The sequence below is a fragment of the Rhopalosiphum padi genome, chromosome 2, assembly GCF_020882245.1.
Source record: "Rhopalosiphum padi isolate XX-2018 chromosome 2, ASM2088224v1, whole genome shotgun sequence".
Lineage (NCBI taxonomy): Eukaryota > Metazoa > Arthropoda > Insecta > Hemiptera > Aphididae > Rhopalosiphum > Rhopalosiphum padi.
In genome coordinates this window covers 85,583,030-85,610,275 of record NC_083598.1, presented here as the reverse complement: position 1 = coordinate 85,610,275, position 27,246 = coordinate 85,583,030, and the positions used below count along the sequence as shown (strand labels likewise).

At 25.9% G+C, this 27,246-nt stretch overlaps 3 protein-coding genes and 1 pseudogene across 3 annotated transcripts; all 4 read right to left on the bottom strand.

Moving 5' to 3' along the window:
* Positions 1–9,179: 9,179 nt before the first annotated feature.
* LOC132921535 (uncharacterized) lies at positions 9,180–14,104 on the bottom strand. Its single transcript, XM_060984604.1, has 4 exons — positions 13,939–14,104; positions 11,284–11,430; positions 10,931–11,092; positions 9,180–9,650 (listed from the first exon to the last, which is right to left on the bottom strand). Exons 1-4 carry the CDS (start codon positions 14,002–14,004, stop codon positions 9,465–9,467), a joined length of 561 nt encoding a protein of 186 aa, XP_060840587.1. The 5' UTR covers positions 14,005–14,104; the 3' UTR covers positions 9,180–9,464.
* An 839-nt stretch (positions 14,105–14,943) lies between these two features.
* Positions 14,944–17,161, bottom strand: LOC132923119 (uncharacterized). Its single transcript, XM_060986950.1, has 4 exons — positions 17,039–17,161; positions 16,477–16,626; positions 16,084–16,245; positions 14,944–15,237 (listed from the first exon to the last, which is right to left on the bottom strand). Exons 1-4 carry the CDS (start codon positions 17,108–17,110, stop codon positions 15,046–15,048), a joined length of 576 nt encoding a protein of 191 aa, XP_060842933.1. The 5' UTR covers positions 17,111–17,161; the 3' UTR covers positions 14,944–15,045.
* A 3,424-nt stretch (positions 17,162–20,585) lies between these two features.
* LOC132919114 (uncharacterized) lies at positions 20,586–21,645 on the bottom strand (annotated as a pseudogene).
* A 3,582-nt stretch (positions 21,646–25,227) lies between these two features.
* LOC132919326 (uncharacterized) lies at positions 25,228–26,188 on the bottom strand. The gene is made up of 3 exons (XM_060980844.1): positions 26,183–26,188; positions 25,584–25,733; positions 25,228–25,356 (listed from the first exon to the last, which is right to left on the bottom strand). Exons 1-3 carry the CDS (start codon positions 26,186–26,188, stop codon positions 25,228–25,230), a joined length of 285 nt encoding a protein of 94 aa, XP_060836827.1.
* Between the last annotated feature and the right edge of the window lie 1,058 nt (positions 26,189–27,246).

The following is a 27,246-nucleotide window of genomic DNA, read 5'->3' as shown; positions in this document are numbered from 1 at the left end:
TTGAATTAATAAAATACAACAATAGGTAGGTAGCTTTATACAGCAGGCTTACGGAATCGTGTACATTTACGGGTTGTTGTTATTTGAGCTCAGATTTGTATGTCCAGGAAAATAGGTAGCTAAATCCGCTCGATCAATTCGATACCATCAATAATCGGGGAAAAGAAGAATGCAATAACAATAATAACAACAATAATATTTCGGTAAACATATTGCAACAATGGTCAACAATTAAGCTATTGTACATATTTTTAGATGGCTTATACAGATAGGAAGGAAGGTGGCCAAAAAAAGACAACATTATTATTGTCTGTCAAACGCTATATAAAATCGTATAAAAACTGCGATGGTTATCCTTTCCTGTTCACAAAAATAAGCTATATATTCTCGTACAGCATATTATTATCTATACAAGTGTTATATTATAAGGTTTAAAGACACTTCACCAGAAGTCGGACATCTTTAGATATAATAATATATAATTTTTATTAGTTGCCGTATACGAGCAGCATTCGTTTATTTATTCGTTTTGGTTTATCGGCAGTCGGGTATACAATAAATTATTTATTTATTGTTATATTGAAATAAATATCAACAGTAAGTATTATTATTCATTTTTACAGTATTAACCAGATTTGTATGTATACAATATTATATTATAATATTATTGAATAATGATAAATAAATTAAAAATTTATAAAATAATATAGCCATAACGTGTACAGAAAATTGTATTGGTGGATTATAAATGTGTTAGTGGATAATAAATCATGATTTATTGAGGACAGGTAGCATTTGACAAGTGTATTTAAATTGTTGATAATATAGAAGTTTTCGGACCAATAATGGAATTAAGTCTGAAAGCGAGTATTCCAAATTCTAATATTATATTATATTACATTTAATCGAATTTGAATATAGTTTTTTGTTGGTTTTAAATTTTTAATGTATGAGAATCATAATTATTTTTCAAGCTAGTTTTAAGTCCAATAAAGATTAGTTTAAAATCAAAGTAATTGTATAAGCATAACATTTTGTATTTGTTTTTTTTCTCAAGAATCATAATTCTATAATTTGTTTTTTCGATAATATTTATTTTTATTATTATTTTAATTCTATAGTATATACGATAATTTTTCACCTGTTAAATGTGAACTGTGTCCAATTGTAAAAATGAAGAGTTTATTAAATGTTTGTATTTCTGAAGGCTGCAATAGTTCCGATTTATATGTACCTATAAACACTAAACAGGGAATGGTGGGAAAATATAGTTTTTGAAAAACCATTGGAAATTAGTAGAATCGTTTGTACATAATATACTTATATAGAAATAATAACAATTCAAATGCATTGTTGGTCTTATAATAATGTCTGTTGAGGCTTAAAATATTATTTATATTAAACTGTTTTTTGTTATTCCAACGCTATAAGTGTACTACAAATACAAAGGTCCGTGGAGTAATTTCGTACCTAAATAGTTACTACTGGTGTTTTCGAAATATTTATGGTCTATTGTGTTTTTTACAGATAAGATGGGTTTGGGTTACTTCGGAAAGAAAATATTGATACTTTCCCATTCAGCTCCCAATCACAACAATTGTTTAAAATATTCATTGTTATGCCAATAACGCGGACAAATTGTATTTTATAGTAGTTTCAAAACACCTGTATACATTTACCAAAACTTCCTTATTTTGTTTACCGAAAGTAAAATTTTGACGAAGTACAGCCAGTACATAAGGTAGTTTGATAGCAATTTGGTTGAATAAGAAACTATAAATATCAGTAGACATTATTATATTTATAGCGAAATAATATTAAAAATGTCTGCTTTCTAGTTAATATGTATCTATTTATATAATATTTAAAATATCAAATCAAATTTATTATTGTTCGAATAAATAATACAATATAATGCGAAATTTGACAGTTCTTATAAAAGTGTTGCAACAGTGCATACTCGTATACGTCAGTGGCGTACTCAACAATTTTTTTTTTCTAATTTGATCTTTACGTACAATTATAGATTACTTCTAAGTAACAGATTATTTATTAATATATTGTGTGCAATTAAAACGCTAGCAAATGTATAATATGTATCTAATAAAATATCAACTCGTTTAAATAATAATATTTTTAATTTAAGTATAGTATTTAAATAACGATTTGCTAATTATTAAGGTTTACTTCCTTAAATAACAATGTCGCTAAAAATACTTTTTATCAACAGTCAACACTGATGTCTAAAAGTATAATATGCTAAGGATCTAGGATCTATATATAGGTATAGTATTACAATAATTATTACAATTCTTGATTATACCGTCCTTTAAGTGTATAAGACGTGTTATCTAAGGCCTTATGTAGATTTTATTTTTATTTTTATTTTCACAGTAATAGTTGTGAAAATTTTAAAACTGTAAATTTACATCATTAATATATTCTTTTTATGGTGACGGAGAGCACTGGACACCGAAACTCAACCTCTCGGGCATGCGTCTGATTGTGTAAAACAAATCGATTTTAGCAACGTGCGATCTGCGGAATACCTATTTCTCATTTCGGTCTTTCTTTAACCACGCGTCGTATACGCGGATTACGGCGATAACTGCAATAATGACAATACACCGCGCAGTTTCCGCGGGTAGCCGCAATATTCTTGGCGTGTATAATAGGAAAAGCGCCGGGTGCGCCTATACATAAAGCATTTATATACATATATATATATATATACACATTGTACATACAACCCATGCGTGTGTTTATTATTGTTGTAATGACGACGTTACGCGTCCCGTCAACGCTCGGATTTCGCGGACCGCGGCCCAGCGGGTGTCGTCGCCCAGAAGCCGTCGCGATTCTGCCGCCGCTGCACGACCGCGTCGTCAGTGTAAGTTTTCGGTACAATAGTATGAAATGGCGAGCACAATGCCGACGACTGCGGAACGCATAATAATATAATACATTATTATACGACACTGCATGTGCGAGACGTATTGAAAATAATAAAAACGTTGTCCGCATCTCGCGCGGAGCGAATGCGCTCGCGGATGTACAAACACATCACACACACGATAATAATATTATATCGCGTATATTATATATATATATATAAAGGGGGGAACACCTTGTAACGTACGACTCATGTGTGTGTACGCGTATACCGTGTGGGGTGACTTACACACGTATATATATATATATATATATAGTGGCGCACACAAATGGAGATGTTACCGTAAACATTTGAATCCGTGAAAAAGAGTCACAAAGCCGCCGAACCACCACCGCCGCCGCCGCCGCCTGTCATCTGCCCCTGTGTGTGTGTGTGTGTGTGTGTACGAGCACCGCCGCCGCGACCGCACGGACGGACGGGGAGAAGTGAGAACGAGAGAAAAAAAAAATCGTATATAATAATCGCCGGAGCGGCGGCATCCGTTATTGTCATCGTTTATTGTTATCGTTGTGTGATTATTATTATTATTATTATTATCCCTAGGCATGTCTGAAATCACTGGTCGCGGCACCCATTGTCACACCCCACCGCTGCCGCCGCTCACCCGTTCGGTTTACCCCGCGCAGCCTTAGTCGTCACAGCAAACAAAAACAGAATATTTCTGTGTGTGTATTATAATATACATAATACACACACACACACACACACACACACACACAGGGGTGACCCGTAGGGGGAGGGGGAAATCTCCGCGAGCTTAACCTGTATATGTGCGTGCAGCAGCGCGCGTGTGTGTGTACGATCGTAACCGTCGGTTTTTACGATGAAAACATAAAAATCGGCCGCCAAAATATGATTAATGGACCAGAGAGGTGATACTCCGCTGGTCGTCGAACATATTATATACGACGCGTATGATGTACAACAATATTATATATTATATTATATACATGTACATGTGTTTCGGCGCGTTTCTTCTTTTCGATTTGTTGTTGTTGCTTTTTTTTTTCCTGACGAGGGGACGCCGACAAATGGATATGATATGCTCGCGGTGTGGCGAACGTAATAATAATGTTTGTCGCTAATATTCCGGATGTCATTGGCACAACAATGGGCCGCTGTGCATAGCAGCGGTACCTAAATGACGGACCGTTTGCACGTCACGTACCTACAAAATATATATTATGATGTAGTAAATGACAACGGCGGGTATTATACATAATAATAATACTATACGGTTGTCTCACGTGATGGTTATTACTAATATTGTCACGTCAAAGGTCTCTCGTTCCCGGCGAAATCGCCGCGTTAATGATTTTTCATCGGCATATGTGTCCCGACGAGGTGGCACGACTCGAGTAAAAGTAATGAAAACCTCGATAAGCTTAACACCAATGTTCAGCAATCCATTATGATACGATGAAATATTTCTGTATTATATTACACCTTTAGAACTAAATATAGCGTAACTCTTTTTGATTATGTTATAGGAGAATATAATTAATGCGTTGAGCAAATTTACCTCAATTCAGTATAAAAAAAAAATGGATGACAAATTATTTTGTTGACGCCTAATATTTTTATAAGCAATAATTAAAAACAAAATAATAACTAAAATGTAGCTCATTTAAAAATATATAGTATACATGCGTTAAAGTCTCTATACTGTCTCTAGTTAAATGCTAATATATTAAAACGCTATTAATATTTTATTTTAAAATATGATAGTTAATAGGTAATAGGTATCTTACCATTTAAATTCGTTTTTGGCAATATTAACGTTTGTGTTACATTTTTTTTTTTTTTTTATTAAAATAAGTTATAGAAATTAGCAATCATTGCATGAGATTACTGTAACCTTATTATAGGATATAAATTATAACTATTCATAACGAAGTTAATATGTTATACTATAGGTTAATATACTGTATGATATTAAAAGTTTGCATATGGCTGATGGAAACGAATAGATTTTTGGAGGTTGTGAGGTCTAGGCTTAGTGATTTTTAAAGAATCGGAGGAATGTTAAAGTTGTTTCTGTCTTCTAAACACATTTTGCAGTTATTATCGCGATAAGCTGACTGGTGAGCATCTTACCTATAGACATAATCGACTGTATATATTTATTTTTACTCAATTTGTTGAAAATAAAAATAAATAATTTGTTATAGACTCTTTAAGTTTCTTTCATTTGTTACGCTGAAAATTCAATAAGACAATAACTATTAAAATGAATTTTATTGTCTTTTGTTATGTTGTACTGTTGTACTATAGTCAGATAATTTAGTACTTGTAATATGACCAATACGCAATAATACAATGAAGTGTTTTGAAACATCCATCTATTTTTATTTCAATAGTAAGATTTAAGTGATTGCACGTATACACAATGTGAAACTTAATATTTGTCCGTATCAAATTCGATTCCCATTTCGCGTTAAATTTAAATTGAGCTCAGAAACAATAATAAATACTTTAGACACCATTGTTTTCGCGTTTCTTGCTCTGTTTGTAATAATCAAATTAATATAATCAAATGTTTGTTAAAATCTATTATGTACCAATAACTATGTATATAATACCTATGTGGTTATACTTATTTTTGGTTAAAATTAATTTAAAATATACATATTGTGTTATGAGCATTAAAACTCGCAAGTCATTTCTATGGACAAAAAAACCACGCGAAAACATTAAATTCGAAGCCCTAGCCGTGATAATAAAACGTGGTATGTTTACGCCATATCGTAAAGTAATATCGTTAAATCTTAATCCGTATTTAAATTTCTTAAACGCATTTAATGCGTATTATCTGTTGTGATTTTAGTCGTTGCTATATTTAAATATGTCGATGTCTTAAGCGCATTATATATACATATTATTATATATTTATATATACCTACGCATATAAAACACGTTGCCTAAAACGTTTCGTTTGAAAACATATAACAACCCTGCCGCTGACAGTGCCCCGCCGCCTAATACCGTCTCTACACCATTAATTTGTCCAAGGGATTATATCGTCGGATACGAAACACACGCTCGCATATTATACAATACGTATACGTATATATACGTATATAAACATAATAATATGTAGACGCATAAAACGTGTTGTCGTTTTTGAAGAGTATATAGAAAAGGAAACGCTGGTCTCGCATGCAACCATCACCCGCCCACCCGTCCAACCCTATGCCGTACCGAACACCCGCACGACCACTAATTATATATAATAATAATAATATGTGCTGGCGAGCGCGTCACACCGTTAAAACACGGCTTCCGTCGTATACGGCGTGTTATTATTACAGGAGCTTATTGCCATCACGATTTATGTGCATTTCTGCTGCCGACGACGACTGCTGCAGTATACGTATAGGTTTATATATGCATAATGTGTGTGTGTGTGTGTGTGTGTGTTATATAGCGCACCCGCGCGACTCGCACTTTCCTCCCGCGCATAGTCATTCATTCTTCGTTACCATAATATTATAGCATACCATAATATAGTAAAGCGACAAATCCTCGGCTTTGAAGACGTGAACCATTTGTTTGAGATTATTTAATAATTTGACGATAATATAATAATACAGCTTATACGTGCACTGCAGATGATCACCGTCACGTGCTTAATAATCATATATACATATATAATGCACACAAGTGGTTTTAGTTTCGAAACAGAATAAATGGTCAACTATATCTTTCTATGAAAATCAGTTACTATATTATTATATTAAATGTCTGAAATATGACATTATTCAGACTAGAGTACTCGATATCCATGATTTGTGCTACACCATTATGTATCACATTATACTCGATTTAACGATAACATTCGAAAATTTATTATTCATTATAATACTATGAAAAATCACAAACAGTCATACAGCATGGACAAAAAAAATAAAATAAAATTATTGATCTGTCAATTAACGATCACATTCGTTTTTTTCATCCTAAATCGTTGCGATTTTAAAAAATTTATTTTAACATGGACATTTGAATTTGAGACTATTTTTCCTTTAACTTGGTACGGTAAATACGCTTTTCTCGAAGAAATTCAAATGCGTAAATCGTATAATAAATCAAAGATTATCATTCAGTTCATGGCGTTGTAAAATTATAAATTCGTCGACAAACACAAATTCACTAGAATATAATATCATTTTATATTATTAAACATTTTTTGAAAGTTAATAATTACATTTCACTGCATATAACAACTGATTACTGAGTGTCTGAGTATCGTCATTGTGTTATATAGGACAAGTATTTAAGGTCACCAGCAGAAGCCTTAGTCAATTTACCAAAATTAAACACTTAGGAGTTCCCTAAGTGATTACCGCAACTGATCTCTACTTGAAAAAGAAAATAATAAATAATATAGCAGTTTTAAGACTTTAACGTTAATAATAGACATTTTGTAATACTCATGAAAAGTTACTGCACACAAATACACAATAAAAACTACAAACAGCTTGTAAACATAAACATTTATGGTTATTAAGTATTAGTATTTAGTAATATATATATATTAATAAGAAAAGTGTCAAGCTAACAAAACTAAAATAATTATTGATAAGTAAAATTTTTCAAATTTATGATTTAGTGCTAGTCATTAATGTGAAATATTATAAATATGCAATTACTTTAGTGTTGAATATGTATGTGACTATGTGAGTACAATTGTCAATTGAATATTTTGAATTTCATAGTGTTTTAAAAACAGCTGTTTTATATATTCATAACTAAATCTGTGCTTAATGCTTAACATAGGTATTTTAGAACAATAATATTCAATACAAATTAAAACATAATAGTTTACTATTGCTTAATTTATGGAAGTTTTAGTATATTATAAGATCCAATATTTTTCGATTATATACTAACCGATATCGAATGTAAGACAAAATTTCCAGTGATAAAAATCAAAATCAATTGCTACTATTATTTTTCATGAGTATTTGCAAAACATCAATGGAATTACTTGCACTAGAACCATGTGAATATAATAAAAAATGGAAGGTATTTACTGATATAATATTACTTTTATTAAACTGTTTGTCTATAGATATATAAATGTATAGCAAAGATGTGTAAACGTAACTTTAACGGCTAAAAAAGCCTTTTTAGGCCCTAAAAAAATAAACTTCTACACAATGTGTAGTTGTATGAATCGCCATCGTGATATGTTATTGGCTCGTGTATAATGCTAATAAATAATTTACAATATAATAAAAAAATTTTTAGATCAGACATAGATGTGTAGCTTATCTGACCTTCACCAAATTATCATAATTAACTCTCGAAAGTCAAACGATTTTTATATTTTATTGTATGCGTCCTAATTAATAGAACACCAAGATAATAATTCATTCCATATACACATTATGTGATTTAAAATATGAATTTTTTTTTCTATAGTTTTCATATTTTGACTATTTTTCGTATGTACATAATACTTAGTTAACAAATTTTTTATTTAAATTATTCACACAGTCACATTTTTAACGAGTTTTTCAATGAGCAAAATAAAAACAAATTTTAATACGACCATTTGCTCGAGGAACCATTTATACTTTTTTTTAACAACGTTTTATGTAATTCAGTAAGGTATGAAAATTATTTTAGTGTTATTTTGCAATAAATGATAATTTTGTTATAAAAAAAAGACTAACGGGTTATTAATAATAAATGAGTTATTATTATCGACTAAGCACGCGCGTTGTAAGCGAATAAGATAATCAGTAGATATCAGTAGATAATCAATAAGCTATTCATTTTAAATAATTTAAATAAAAATCACATACAATTATAATTGTAATTATTATAAAAATAATTTAAAAAAATGTATTGTCTGAAAAAACCTATTATTCTTTTTTTTTAATAGGTATACATAATATAACAACATATTGCATAATATAATGACATATTATGTTATTATAGTATTTTAGGCCATCAAGGTTTATCTACATAGCCAATATAGACAATAATTCAGCTGGTTAAATTATACACCTAACATTTTTCAATCATAAATTATTGGTGCGTAACCAAATAATTTGTATTCACAATTTTTAATATACATTTATAAGATTCAAACGAATGTTATCGTGTCAAAAATCATTTTATTAATGTACTGTATATAAGCTGAAACGATGATAATTACAACATACAGTTAAATTTACTAAAGCTCTAACTGTAATTTTTAAAGTTAAGTTCCATATCATGTATAAGTGTAACTGTTTACAAAATGTTATATTTCATTCAAAATTTATAACCGTTTATAGATTTTTTAAAATTTTGAATACATGTGAGTTACAAAAATGAAATAATAATAATATTACAATAACAAATTACTTACCTACTTAAAAGGTATATCTATAAATTATTATGGTTAGACAAAATATCTATCTAATGCACCATCCACCTCATTAATTGAATAAGGAAATAGAAAAATTAAAAAGTGATCAGTATTATTATTATTTAATTATGTTTGAATAAATTATAGTTATTTAAATAACGGTTTGAGTTTTTTTCTATAACTGAATATTGAAACCTCGAAGGTATAACTACCGACATATACATCACCAGCGTACATTTTTTGTGTCACTTTCCATTGATAGTTTGCTATATCAGAATACCACTGAACACCTTGTTGAATATCGTATGTTGCATTTCTCAATCGATAATTAACCTAAACACAAAGAGTGAATAAAAATTATATCTTGAAAAATATTTGTATACAATTATTTTTATAGGTATAATTTAAAAAAGTTAGGTAAGTGATGTGTGTGTTAAATTTGAATTCGATGATATTTCATTAAAAAAACGATTCCGAGCGGAGACGGTCCGTCAGCCTATATCATAAAGTATATTAAATTTCATAATATGTTTTTGGATATAGCTATTAAAGTAATTTATTTTACTTTTAGTATTACAATATTTACAATAGGTTAATGTATTTTTTTCTGAAAATATTGCATTTATTATACTATTAGTGTTTAATTATTATAGCAATATGTATTTATACCATATTGTTTAGTTTGTATAACTCACAATTAAAAACATATTCCTGTAAATACCGCAAAACAGTAAAAATAGACCTAATGAGATCATAGTATAAATAGGTAATATCTTAAAATAAATAAAAAAATATCATTGCGTATCTATATTAAAGTTTATAATAATATTATAATATACGTAAAAGTTTTAAGTCCTCGCGAGTAACGTTTTCGATTTACAACAAAATAATCAACATCGTTAAATTAACACAGGAAATATTCTTCTCTATAAAATATATTATAGTTTCCTTCTAGCTCTAATCGTACTCGTTAAAATACGGAATATCTTTGTTCCTATATTATGTGGGAGACAGACAGAGAAAAAAATGTTGGTGTGGTGGTGGCCCTTTAATTACTATATATCACTTTAAAATATCGGATATTATCATCAATTAAATTATGACACTATTAAAATATTATATTAACAGTTACATTACACAATTCGTATATTTATATATTATATATATATACATATACAATTTTTAGAATAATAGACTAGACTACTAGAGAATATCTCTCTACTCGGTATAGATCAGATTAGATTAGATATATTAATAAAGTATAACCTAAATAGGTACTAAATACTATATATAGTAGATTGTACTATAATCTATTAGTTCTGATTATAATTATATTTACACGGACGAAATAATTAACAAAATGTTTATGAATTGTATTATAAAATAAAAAAAAATAATATATAACTGAAAGACAATAATACCATTGAATTGTCAAATAAATAAGCGAAGTTAAATAATAATTATATAACTTCTTTTTTCCTTACTTTGTCTACCAATCGGACAAATCATAGGTTGGGTTAAATTCAAAATTAAATATGGAATTATATTTTTTTTTATAAAACATATTTTTTTGCAACTAATGCATATGAAAAAATACTGTATAACTTCCTTACTTTATCTATTGGACAAACCATAGGTGGATCAAACGAACCATACCAACGAGACCATATTTGGTTCTTGTCTTTTAATTTAGGGCAGATATCTGTTAATGTCCAAGTTTGAAAGTATTCACAATTAATGCCCTCAGAATCACAACGATAGATAACTACAACAACCTACGTAAATAGATTATACATTATTTAAATTATAAAACTAAGCAAATAGAAGTATATTAATATTTCAATAATTTATTTGTATAATATGTGATTGAATTATTAAAATCTTTACTATATTAAGAGCGTCAATAAAATTATCAATTTATTTGACGATATTTTAGGATGTACCTACCTAAAATGGGTTTACTTACTTTATCGATCATTAATTTTGAATGGATTGTAATATTTCCATTTATATATTGCGTATCTTTGTATTGGTCAATCGTGAAATTCCCTGTGATATTGCTATGTACAAACATTTTTTTATAACGTAACGTATACGTCAACAATGGATTGTACTAAAAATCATAGTAAAATTAATTTTTTAAATCATAATAATATTGAAATCAATATCATTTAAATAATAGTTAATACCTACTTAAATTATTATTGTAAATTTATTTTCATTTGGTTTTAAGATAATATTATAATCCCATCAAGAGCTGTTGATATTGTTCCACTTTGTTTTTTTTTATAATTACATTTGTGTGTTTACTTATTGTTTAATGTAAAAAAATGTTTACAGTACTAGGTAAATGTCACTGTACTTATTTATTGAATGACATATTAAGATTTTTTTAACAACTGTTTAAGTTATATAATGATATATATTATTTATAATATTTTAAGACGGACATATTTGTTTAAACTGCTTAAAGCTTTTCTTAGAACATTTTTATCTCATATTTTTAAATATTGTAAAAGATAAATAATGTCGCCATTAAATATGCAGGTACAATTTAAAAATCATATATTATACGTCCAAATGTGTTAGTAAAAAGCACCGATGAGGCAAACACTGTTTCAAAAAATAATTCAAAAAAATTAAAATTTATTCGTTTCTAGTTCGTACCAACTACATTTAATTATAGCAATAAAATTGAAATAACATAAAGTAATATTATGTCAGAGAAAATATTGTTAAAGTATGCAATGGTGTAATTTCATGAAATATCTAGCTGATTTATTCACTAGTCCAGTAGTTCTCAACCTTTTATTAAACATGACACATTTTGCTCTTCAGATAATTTTTGCGACACAGGAGCAACTTTTTGTACGACGAAATTTTTTCTCGGTAATTGTAACGTATCGTGTATTGATAAAAAAAATTTAGTTCTAGAAAATGTCTATTTTTAATATTATATAGTAATTATATACGGCCGTGGCGTACAAGTCTGTTGTTAAAACTGGAATACCGGCTGAGAACCTCTGCAATAACTAAATATGTTTGATACATCATAATTTATAAATTAATTAAATATTTTATAAGTTCTCCGTGATTATTCAGTTATATTATGTGCTTACGTTGAAAGTTTTTGGGATAAAATTTAATTTTTGTGATTGAACTATTGGGGTCGTTTACGTTAACGATAACAGATATATGACGATAAAATTGATTACCTATTTAATTTAATAATAATAATAATAATACACACGTCCGGATAGTACTTCAACACCTGTGTATCGATATCATAACACTAACGTATGGACATTTCGACTATTTTAATATCCATAATACTATCACGGGTAAGTACCTATACTATGTTTAAGAATGGTGTATCGTGTAATTCGTGGTGTTATCAAAGTCAACCTTGTAACAATAAATAGTAGGTCATCAAATAGACAATTGTATGCAATACCATAATATATATTTTAATTATAATAATAAGACATTATTATTGTATTTATATATTGGATTTTTTATAAAGGTACAATATAATATAATAAATCATATGATGGGTTTAAATTATTTTCTAATGATTATAGTTATAAAAAGTCAATGGAACATTTTTTTTTAGCAACGAGTTGATACTCGCGAGGCATAGATTAGAAGTCAGAGAGAAATTTATAACCACATTTATTTAACACATTTTTATGGTAATGACCAGGGCTCGGGATTTTATGTGCTTAAAATCTTAACAATATGCGCATACATACGCATCAAAAATATCAAAATATGCGCTTTAATATGCATTTATTTTTAATTAAAAATACATACTTATTCAAATTTAATTTAAAAAAAAACATATCTTGTACATATTACTAAAAAAATTTATATTTTATACATACTATATTATTAAAAAAAAAATGTCAAACTGTTGAATGGGAGGTCTTTGGATTTTTCAACACTCAGCATCTTCTATATCTAGCAATTACAATTTGTAGGTATTAAAAAATAATCATTTTATAATTATAATTATGTACTTATCTGCGTTAGGTAAGTAAAAATAATATTGTCTTCAGAGCTAAAAATAAAATGGGTTCCCCGTAACGCTATTGATTATCGCCTTATTGGTATTATTGCCGACAAAAGCATGTAGATAAAATTGATTAATTTACTAAAAATATGATTTAAGAGTAAATAGTCAAAAATTATTTTAAATATGCAATAAAAATCAATAAATCTTAAAAATATGCATTTGTAGAAAAAAATTCCTAAATATGCAAACATATGCACGATAAACTTTTAAACTTTAACTCCAAACACCACAACACAAATTTGTACCGGATCAGATTTATTCTATTTACTTCCCGAACAAATATGCAAATGCATAAAGTCCCGAGCCCTGGTAATGACCTACTCAATTAGACAAGTCACTCTAAACAGAAAAGTATATATTTTGTTTTTATTAAAAACCATTTTAGTATGGTAAACTTTTTATGATAACTAAATTTATCACCGATCTACATGAATACATATTCGTTATGTTACACGTTTAAGACAATGAGATGAATAACAAATTATTTTGATGCAACAGCTTTTACAATGGAGTTTATCATGTACTAATATAATATTATATACTTACAATGGACATAACATTCCTTACAAATACTCCAACGAAAATAAAAATGAATAGCTTTAATATTACCATTATTAACTTGTAGTTATACTAATGAATTCTAGTAGTACGATGAATACATTTAAAACGATTCAATGTATAACAGAAATATTTACTAACACGAACTGTTGACTTCAAGTACTAATAATGAAATGCATGTCGCGATGAGATCATCATTTTTGCAGAATTCAAATTGATTAAATTTATAATATGATAGTTGAAGGACTGTCATGATTCGGTTTAGTTATCTATTAATAATAACAATAGTAATACTATTATTAATAAAATATAAATTGTAATACATTATACGAGTACTAATCTCTTTTACATTATTTTTTAATCATTAAAATCATGCGTGAACAACAGTATTACTATTATGAGCGATTAACTGATTAACTTGATTAACAAACTTCGGTGCATTATTGCTTAACGTGTAATTTTTAGTTGTTTGAATTTTAAATGTGAATAATGAATATACTGATTTTACAATGATGTTTTTTTTTTTTGTATATGTATACTTTGTAAACCTACGAGATATTTAAAAAAAGAATAGTTCGATTTTCATCATTAATATCGTTCCTGGAAAATGAAAGCGAATCTAGTTATTAATTTAAGGATATCAAAATTAAAAATTCCCATACTTTAGGACATATCCTTTTTTGACACTTATTGTATTTTTTTTATAACAATAATTAGTTAAAATTTAGGAGATAGAAATTTATTCTAATAGATATTATTTTTCAAACTTGACATTCTACACTTAACGTTCTTAGACTATGTATAATAAAATGCATAAATATAATTTACAAGCTTTTGTGAAATATTTTTATTTAAAGTTATTCATATGCTCCCATAAACTAATTATTAGGAAATAATAAAAATTGAAATAACATCTTTTAAATATCTATATATATATATCTTGTCACCCAGTTAAAATATATAAGCTGAAGTATGTTATATTTTGAATCTCATTTTCTAAGAAAAATTAATATTAACGAACATAAAAATCATAAAATAGTAATATTTAGTTATTAATATATAAATAGAACATTTTATTTTGTATTTAATTTTAGTTTAATTATCGGTAAAAATAGACTTGATCTTTTTTCTGTAACCAAAAATTGATGCTTCGATCGTGTAACTGCCAACAAATATATCGTTAGCGTAGAATTTTTGAATAACTTTCCATTGGTAATCAGTTACTTGAGGATATATCAGTGCCAGTGGTCCAACATCAACAGTTGCATTTTTTACTTTGTAATGTACCTAAAATAAAAAAGTTATTACAATTTAATCTAACATCACAATACATTATATATACAATAATAATATTGTTAACTGTTATTAATTTTTCAGAAAAAATATGAACTATACCCCAGCCATAGAGTTTTAGTTCTATGTAAATATCATGTATTCAACACATGAACGTCCAACGTCCGATTGTTTGAACAAATCTATGAATAAATAGTGGTTGAAAATTAATATTTCTAAGAGTATAGGGAAGCTGACTCTATTGTATTGCCTGTTTGAAGTGTATTATGTCAATGAATAGGTTACTGTAATAAAAGTCTTAAATTTGAATTCATTAATAAATCATTGTTATGAGAAATGATACTGACCAAGGGAGACTATCAGTATCAGTATTTATCATATTATTGAAAAGAATATTTTATAATCTATAATTACACCCTCACATATATACTTGTATAGTGTTTAATGTTTATATATTATTATATATATATATATATATAAATAAACTAAATTTTATATTTGTTTTCAATATAAATATAATTGTATGATTATGCGTACTAAATGTATATACTTACATTTATATTTTATTTAATTAATACAATTTAATTTATATTTTAGTATTGTAAATATACATTCTAATCAAAGGAAATTATATTACTTGTATTAATGTAATACAAATGATTTAAACGCGTGTTTTTTATAATTTTAAATAAACAAATATATCCAATACATATATGCTTATGTTTCAATAGATTGATAATTAATTATTTTTATTACAGCAATAAAGTGGTTTCAAGACTTATAGGAAATGTAAAATAATTATATATATATATATATATATAAATATTATAAATTTCTTACTTTATCTACTGGACAAACCAAGGGCGGATGAAACGACTCATACCATCGGGACCACATTTGATTCTTTTGCAATAATTTGGGACAGACATCTTTTATTTTCCAAGTTTGAAAGTATTCACAGTTAATGCCATCAGGGTCACAACGATAAAAAATTCCAACAACCTATAAAAATAGATTACACACCATTTAAATTATGAAGCTAAACAAATGGAAGTAAGTTACTGATCATACAACTATAATTATTAAAAATATTCAAAACCAACAGAAATTATATAGATATTTAACTACACAAAAGATGAAATTTATTTGATGAATTATTAATATAATATAAAATGATTTATGTTATAAAATTATAATATAGTTTAATCTGTAAAATGGTTTATATTTACTTACATTGTCAATAATTTCTTTCGAATCGATTGTAATTTGCCCATTTACATATTGTACATCTTTATATCGATCGATCGAATAATAATCCAAAGTGATATTAGGTTTTACATCGATCTTTTTAAAACGCACAGTGTATGTTAACAATGGATTAAACTAAAAATTATAATAAATCATACATTTTATAGAAGCATTTAAATTGTGGACCAGAGAAATGTAATTTGTAGATATATACCTGCTAATTAATAATATTATTCAAAGCTTTAAAATTTAAGTAACTTAAATAATTCCAATAAAATATACTCACCGTTGTTATATAATTTGTAATAGTTAGGTAAAATTATCAATTTATAATTAGTTTTTAATAATTTTTAGCAAATATCTGTAAAAATGTATTATTTTTCTTAATTTATAATTAAAACTATTAACTTAATGTACATTTTTGATTCTAAAATAAAGGCGCTAAAAGATTATAAATTATGAAATTGCGTATTAATTGCGAGTGCGACTTCCGGCCGTACATTAAAAAAATATTAAGTATAAGTATTACGAAATAATGAATACCTACAGCAGACATAACATTTATAACACGTGCTCCAACAAGAATAAAATATAATGCCATCTTTAAACATTTTGTCATTTTTTTTCTTACTGATTGCTCTAATATGTATTAATGTATTTTCTTCTTACAGATTAATATTGACTATAGTTTATGACGAAAAAATAGTTTTAAAATAGTTCGATTAAAATATTATAATATACTCCAAACGCGTATTATCTCTTTAAATAGATCGGCGATTGACCATGAAAAATATTATTAAAAAAATTAGAACAAATGGCTATTGTTTTGTCAATTATTACACATTGTACCGATTTCCTGTATATTCGGGTTATTTTAAAAACATTTGTTGTAATTGTCCACGAAATTATTTACACATAAAACAAAAAATTCTTTTAATTGAAGTACGATAAATAAAATATTGATAATATTAGTATTTTTATTACTATAATTTGAATTAGTAGTAAACACCAATATTTTAATTTTGTTATTTTCAGGAATTTTAATATAGTATGTCACAGGAACAAATTAAAGTTTGGTATCTTACCAATTTTATTTAATGTGATAGATTTGATGATGAGTATAATACATTTCGACCATTTTTTTTTTTTTTACATAAATTGGCTCTTAAAGCATTACCCTAAATAGTTTTACCTTTAAACATTATGTATCAATCGTTACACCTAAGTGGGCGAAAACGATTATACCTGATTGGCTGTTTAAAAATTTGTAAAACTGTAATGTAATAATATGTAGGTACTAGGATTACTAATCATTAATACGTAAAATAATAAGATGATAAATTTAATTATTAAATGTTTTTTTATGATTATTTTTATACCTATTGTATGTTCTATTTTATATCCTATGTTTTTTCTCTCCGAGAGTAATAGTCTAATATGTTTTTATGTTATTTATGCTATGTCTAAATTTTATGAAAATTTGTAATTAATTTAATCGTTTTGTAACTCTCTATCACAAGTATAAGCTTACAGATAAATCAATTTAATGTTTTATTTAATATGTTATTCTGTCAAATATATTTCTGATGAATAGAAAAAAAAAACATTTCTTAAAATCTAAATTTGTATTACATTGATTTCTGATACTCGAGTTTGCTTCAATTAATTATAAATATCATTAAAACCATTAGTTTATAATTTATTACATAAGAATTATTTCAAATTAATAAAAAAAAAAAGTAATTGAATCAAATTGATAAATACATTTTATTTAAAGTAAGTACCTAAACAAAAGTACTTAGATTTACGACAAAATGTTTGTATATGAATTTAAATTTATATTTAACTTTATTGATATAATGAAATAATAGTTTCATTTTAATTTGTTCAGGTCATTTATACAACGAAAATCATAATAAATAGAAATAGTTAGTTTATTTAATATAATGACAATTACTTGAATTTAAAACAAAATAACTGTGAATTTATTAAAAATCTAATAATTTCAAGTAAATTATCCTTAAAAACAATGAAAATATAATAATTATGTGAATATAATGGAATTGGTATGCTATTAATAGTATGGATTTTATAAACTGTCAGATATGAATAATTAAATAATAATATCAAAATGTCATCCAGATAAATGCAATGTTTTATTCATTTCTTTCCTTTGTTTGTGGGTGATTTGATCCAATTTGGTTCTTTTAACACATTTTATAGAAATTATAGATCTTCTCTTATTGTCTAGTTATGATAGTGAAACTATTTTAAAATTATAAAATATTATTGTAATTCATAGTAAAAAATATGTAGAATTGTTCAATGACACACTTATACAACAATCGTTACATCATTACTTACATTTTATAAACATTATATATTACAATAGGTACATCGTACATATTATACGTATATTCTATAATTAATAATTAATAAACATTACGTGTACAATATTTTGTCCCCAGTTCTTTGAATATTCTATATTTAACGGGTCATCCTAGACCATGTTACATTTATTTTAAATTTTATTAACAAACTTTAAATTATATTTTAATTTTTAAGTTTCTTCGAGTGAATGAAAAATTATGGTAATGAATCCATTCATCACAAACATCATCATAATCAATAATTACTAATGATATAGGTATAGTATCATCTACGGCAGGGGTCTCCAAACTTTTTTATTGAAGGGCCACAAAAAATATCAAATGCTCTTAGCGGGCCAAAAGTTTATTAACACATATAATTTTTAATTTTATGAAATTATAGGTATACAAATATAAGTTAACTATAAATCGTTTTATAAAATATTGTCTACAATATACTTAAATATAATTGGTATAAATTTAAATGATAATAATATATACATTGTAATTTTAATAATTTTTTTTTTTTTAATGAGAAGTATGAAATTGATGTTTTTCTGCTAATATTCGATCGAATTGAGGTTGTATGTTGCTAGTTCCAATTTTCAAAATTAGTAGATTCTACGGTGTTTTGTGTTTGAATTACATAAAAATAAGTAAATTATTTGATGATAAATCTTTATTTACACGTGAATTTTTTATTTCGTAAAAAATTTAAACTTCAAACAATGAGGCTAGTTTAGTCTACTTCTTCAGTTGTTTCTAAAAGTATTAAAATTGGTTTTCCATTGTTATTTTTTAATTACTTATTTATATAACTCATACAATATGCTAATCAAACACCGTGAGAATTTACTATCGGGGGTTGTATCAGCTTTGACTGAAAATAAACTTGCTTCCTGGAGTTATTTACCAAAAATACTTCTTACTTCATTACATGGGATACCAATAAACTAATATTTCAATCGTGAGTCTATATATTTGTTACTCTAACATTTTAATTATTTTTCACTTATTCAACAGTTAAATTAGGTGTACCTAAACATAAAAAGTTGAACCATTTAATTAAAGTTATCACTTGATTTGTCCATATCCGAGAACAGGTAACCATTGCTAACACAATTTTATGTTCGTGTTAAATCAAATATAATTATAATTATTTTAATACTTAATTATTGTTTGTGAACTAATTTTATCAAAACTTGTATTTTGTGATATTCATAAGCACGTAAATATTATTTGACTCTTTTATTAAATTTCGGTAATCATTAAATCAGATTTCTGTAATAAAAAAACTAAAGTCCTGATCCATTGTACAGTCCCAGATTATGTTCATCAATTAGGTTGGTACCTAAATATTGAATATTAAATACATCTTCGTATGCAAAAAAAAATTTTGAACAATAAGGCTAATTTAAAAAAAATGTAATTATTAATATTGGTTAAATAATTATTGTTATATTAACAATTTTGAACTACTTTAAACATTATATAATAATAAGTGCAGCCAAAGACACAGTGTTTAACTTCTGAAAAATATTAAAGTAAAACTGTCTTCTTAAATAAATAAAATACGACATATATAATAAGGAATATTGTATATTATTGAACTCAATGTATTGAAAATTATTATGTTAAATAATAAATAAATATATAGTGTTGAATAAATAGTACTAATTTATTTTATATTTAATTACCTATAGCTCAATTAAATAAATAAAAAAATTATAGTTTTAAAATAGATTTGATTTTTTTTCTGTAACCAAAAAATGATACTTCAATCGTGAAACTACCAATAAATATATCATCAGCATACATATTTTGAACTACTCTCCATTGGTAATCAGTTGCTTCAGGATACCACAATAGTACCACACCAATATCAGCAGTTCCATTTTTTATTTTGTAATGTACCTAAATTTTAAAAGTTATTACTATTACATTTTAAGATTTAGAAAACTTAAGTATATTATAATATTATTTATTATATTTGGTTAAAATTCATTGTGAGTGTATGTTCTAGCATTTTAAATACTGTAGGTAAATTCTGGCATTCTGCTAAGTATAATTTACTTGTAATTATAATGTGTTGTAAAAATTGAAATCCTACGTATTTGTAATTAAATATACTAAAATATTTCGTCTGAACAAAAATATTTTTTACCATTGTGTGTATCATAATACAATTTTTTCGTCATTAAAATCAAATACAAAACACCTATTTAATATAATTTATTACTTTCTTACTTTATCTATTGGACATTACATCGGTGGATCAAACGAACTATACCAACGAGACCATATTTGGTTCTTGTCCTTTAATTTAGGACAGATATCTGTTAATTTCCAAGTTTGAAAGTATTCACAGTTAATGCCCTCAGGATCACAACGATAGAAAACTCCAACAACCTATAAAAAGAGATTATTCATGAATTAAATGTATAGCTAAACAACTAGAGGTATACTTATATTATTGCATCAATGATTAATAAGCAGTAGTAGAAATTTAATTATATACCTACTCATCGTCGATGGTTTTATTTTTACTTACTTTGGTTGTAAGTTCTTTTGAATTGATTGTAATTTGTCCATTTATATATTGTGCATCTTTATATTGATCGATCGAATAATAATCCAAAGTGTAGTTAGGTTTTGCATATATTTTTTTAAAACGTAAAGTGTATGTTAACAATGGATTGAACTAAAATTTATAAAATACATATATTTTGTATAAATATAAATTATGGACCAGAGAATTAATTTGTAAATGTACCTGCTTATTCATACTTTATTATTATTATATTGCTCAAGGTTTTAAAATTGTGGTAACTTAAACCTTTCTATTAAAATATACAATAACACCATTGTAATGAAATTTATTATAGAATATAGTTAAGTAAAATTATCAATAAATAATTATGTTTTTATTAGTCCTTCTATTTTTTATCAAATAACTACTGTATAAATGTATTATTTTTCTTCATAATCAAATAGAACTACAAAATTAACGTTAATTTTGATTCAACAATGAATCTGCTATAAGATTATGAGCAATTATTTTGTATTGTATGTGGTTGACTACTATACTTTCGGAATTTTTCTAAAAAAATGTAAAGTACATATAAGTTTACGAAATAATAAATACTTACAGACATAACATCTACAACAAGTGCTCCAGTTATAATAAAATATATCGCTACCTTTAAAAATTTTGTCATTATTTTATTGCTGATTGGTGTGCTTATGTATTTATCTATTTTCTTGTAATAGATTAATATATTGTGTATATTTTACGACAGTAAAAATGAATTTAAAATATTTTGATTCAAAATATTATAGTATACTTCAAACTCATATTATCTGTCTAAACAGATCGGGAATTGGCCATGAGAATGTTAGAACTAATAACTATTATTTTGTGAAACATTGTCATATTATACCAGTTTCTGTTTATACGGTTTTTTAAACATATTCTGCTGCAATTATCCATGTACTTATTTACATGTATCACATGTAATTATAAATATAAATATATATTTATATATTTTTTTTTAATGGAAAATGTTGGTAATAATTTCTTAATTAAATAAATTCTTAAAACTACCAGCAAATATATTATTAGTATACATATTTTGAAGTACTCTCCATCGGTAATCAGTTGATTGAGGTTAACACAAATGTAATGGTCCAATATCATAACAGTTCCAATTTTCATTTTGTAATGTACCTAAATTTAAAAAGTTATTTTTATTAAACTGTATGATAAGAACACTAGTATATTATGATATTATTTATTATATTTGATTAAAATTTTAAGAGCTTTTTCTAGCATTTTAAATACTGTTCATTCTGCTAAGTATAATTTACTTGTAATAATAATGTTTTAAATTAAGTAATTAAAACCTATACAGTAATAGTTTAAATCACAAAAATATTTCTACAAAACAAAAAATAATAGATATATTTTTTAAATTGTGAATACCATATTAATATATTATTATTATTATAATTACCTATTTCTTTTTCTGTGATAAAAATAAAATGCAAAGTAACTATTTAATATAATATATATTACTTTCTTACTTTATCTATGGGACAATGCATCGGCGGATCATCGAATCATCGTACCATCGGGACCATATTTGATTATACCCTCTTGTGTCTACCTTACTAATGTAGATCGTAGCAAATTTTCGTTCTGCAGAACACATTAATATAACGTCCTCTTAATGTCCAACGTTGGAAGTATTCGCAATTAATACTCTCTGGATTACGACGATAAAATATTACGAAAACCTTAAAATCCAGATAGAATTATTTAAACATACCTAGTTGTCTGATTAAGACATTATTATTATCGGCTCTTTTAAATATTTTTTGTTATTACTTAAAATATTTAGAACAAATAAAATATATAAGATATTACCATATTTTCCTCATTTGATCGTTTAGTTTAATTAACATTAACCACATCTCTTTGTCAGAGGTCACATAGAACTTCATTATATTTTAAATACATTTTTAAGCCAATTTCAGAGAAAAATAATGGTAATTGGAATTAAAAAAAGTTATGGATAGACGGTGAGGTAAATGGGAAGGAGTCCGTATTCTTGTTTTACTAAAATTAGAAAATTGTTGGGTTAATTACGAGTATATGTATAAAAAGTAAATACTTGAACAACATTCAAAATAAAAATGAAAATATATATTATTTAAACAGTAATAGGTAAAAAGTATATATTTATTTATAGTTAGTTATAATTTAATTGCATAAATAATAAATTATAGTTTTAAAATAGATTTGATTCTTTTTCTGTAACCAAAAATTGATAATTCAATCGTGTAAGTACCAACATATATATCATCAGCATACATTTTTTGAATTATTCTCCATTGGTAATTAGTTGCTTGAGGATACCATAAAACTAATGCGCCAACATCAAAGGTTCCATTTTTTATTTTATAATGTACCTAAATGAATATCCTTTACTGTTTAACCTTATGGTATAGTGTTAATATATTTAATAATAGTTCTTCTAAAAAATTATAAATATATTATAATGGCCAATTGCAGGTATTCCGTATTTTTATTTCCACATTGTTTATTTTATCATTCGTTCAGTACATCAACAATATTATTGTATTCCTATTTTTATTTTTAGAATTATGGGTAGGTACATACATAATTGTGGAAAATAAAAATTTCAAAGAACATATTATTATGGGATTAAATTTAAGCTAATTGAGTGATTCTGTTAATTTTTATCAACATATATAAAATTAGAAAATTATAACAGATGATTTTTATCTCCGGATATATGAAATATTTATAGTTCTTGTCCCTGTGAATCTTATTAAAAACCCAGAATTATGATATCTATCTTATTTCAGGAGATATTGCAATGGATAAATCCTCACAGGTCACCTTGTATTATGCATAATATATTATATTATAATCTATGCACAAGAATAGTGACACAACTCAAAAATTATGTATTTCTAGTCAGCATTAAAAAAAACTCTAAGGAATGTATACCTTTTACAGAATTTTACAGAATTAAGACGCAAGTCAAATAATTTATAGTTTCACCGGAACGCAGTAGTGTCACTTTTTCAATAATTATTAATTGGTATACTGTTTTGTAGAATAATGAAATCTTATGAGCTAAGACCCTGTTGTTGTCGATATCACAAATCGTTTATGAAGAAAAGTGACGTATTTGGAGTTGCTACATGCCATTCCCAATGACATGTTATGTATAATTTCATGAAAAGTGGCATAAGTCAAAATATTTTTTTATTTTGTTTATTTTTAAATAAAAAAAATACGAATAAAAGAGAAACAAAACAAAATTGTAATAATATGTACCACATTAAAACAATTTCTTAAAAATCCATACATTATTTTCTAAAAATAAGACAAATAAATTAAAACAAAGTTTTTTCAAATTTCCAATCGGTTTTACTGAAAAATGCATGATTTTTAGTTATGTCACTATTCTTGTGTATAGGTGAATTATAACTCCGTTCTGAGTCTAAAATATTGATTGTTATACTAAAATACTTATTATTTTATAAGGTTAAAATTTTAAGTAAATATTTGGGAATTTTAAATTCTGTATATTCTGCTAAGTATACGTAATCTACTTGTAATAATAATGTGTTATACATAATTTAAATCTATGCATTAATAGTTAAAAATACACAAATATGTGAAGTAAACATTACAATAATTAATAGATGTATATGTATATATCATTATTCTGAATACCATAATTCAATATTTCTGTCTTTAAAATGAAATGCAAAATAGTTATAATATAGTACTTTTTACTTTGTCTATCGGACATTGCATCGGTGGATCAAACTAATCGTACCAACGGGACCATACTTGGTTCTTGTCTTTTAATTTAGTACAGATATCTGGTAATATCCAAGTTTGAAAGTATTCACAGTTTATGCCTTCAGAATCACAACGATAGATAAGTCCAACAACCTATACAAATAGATTATACATGATTTAAATTGTAAAAACAAACAAAGAAAAGTATATCACTCATTAAATTATAATTATTAAAAATATTTTAAACGAACAAAATTAAACTACATTTTTTTTTACAAACGATGAAATTGTTTTGGCGAATATATTATTACACTTAAATTATTTATATTATAAATGTTATAGTTTATTCTGTACAATGATTTTTTTTTTTTTTTACTTACTTTGTTTATAAGTTTATTTGAATTGATTGTAATTTGTCCATTTAAATATTGTGTATCTTTATATAGATCGATCGTATAATAATCCATAGTGAAGTTAGGTTTTACATATATTTTTTTTAAACGTACAGTATATGTTAACAAAGGATTGAACTAAAATTTATAATAAAACATATATTTTGTATAAATATAAATTATGGACCAGAGAATTAATTTGTAAATGTATCTGTTAGTTCATACTTTATCATTTCCATTATTATATTGTTCGATGCTTTAAAATTAAAGTAACTTAAATCCATCTAATAAAATAAACTCAACGTTCTAATTTAATTTGTAATAGTTAGTTAAAATGATCAATTTTAATTATGTCAAGAAATATTCTTGTTTTCTTTTCTATTATATGTTTATTGTAAATTTTTTTTTTTTTTTTAATATTCAATTAAACTACTAACTTGATGTTAATTTTGATGCAAAAATAAATATGCCGTAAGATAATAATGAGTCATGAAACAAGAAATTGTATGCCAATTTCTATTACGACTTCAGGTTATATTAAAAAAAATATTAATTATTGTACGTAATACGTATTAAAAATTACTTACGGACATAATGTTTATGACAAGTGCTCCAAAAAGCATAAAATATAATACCATATATTTTAAGCATATTGCCATTATTTTCTTGCTTTGCTATGTATTAATGTATTTTATTGTGACAGACTAATATTGTCTACACTCTTTGACGGTAAAAATGTTTTTAAAATCGTTTGATCTAAATATAATAGTATAGGAACTAGGCACTTCATACCCATATTATCTGTTCAAACTATCATCGGCGCCGAATCATTACAAATAATTTTAAAAAATGTGAACAGATGGCTATTATTTTGTCAAACATTGTCATATTGCACCGATTTCCTGTTAATTCTTTTTTATTTCTACACATATTTTGCTGCAATTATCTATGGAATTATTTACATGCGATAAAAAATATTTTTAAATATATGTGCGATAAATAAAACATTGATAAAATTACTTATTTTATTGCAATAATTTGAATTACATACTAGTAAACACTAATATTTTAATTTTATTATTTTCTGGAACTTTAATGTAATATGTCACAGGGAAAAATTATTATTTGTGATATCTTACCAATTGTATTACATTTTGTAATAAAAATCTTGCTTTTTATTTTGTTAACTTTTATTTTGCATTAAGAATCATATAATATATCATAATTTACATAAAATATATACCCAACAAACTCAACATTTATTTGCGGTATAACATACATCATAAGATATAATTATAACATATTACAATAAGAAAATAATCGAAACAATTACAGAGTTGACACAAGGATTTCGCTACATTTATTACGTGTTAGATTATTAACACCGCACGGGCACGGGCCCACATAACAAATACTTCACCACTTTAAAATAGTCGCGGTAGGAAGACTTCGTATGTCATACTGAGATGGACTCTATATTTATATTGATTAGGTCTGGTTGCATCTGGTTAGGTTAGGTTATCTGTATATTAGCGCTTACTATTTGTCGGTAGCTACAGTGGTTAGGTACGTGTGTATTGGTTTCATTCACATAACTCTGCCAAACTTGTGTTTTTGGTCGCTCTTGCTGGATGCCTGGATGATATATTTT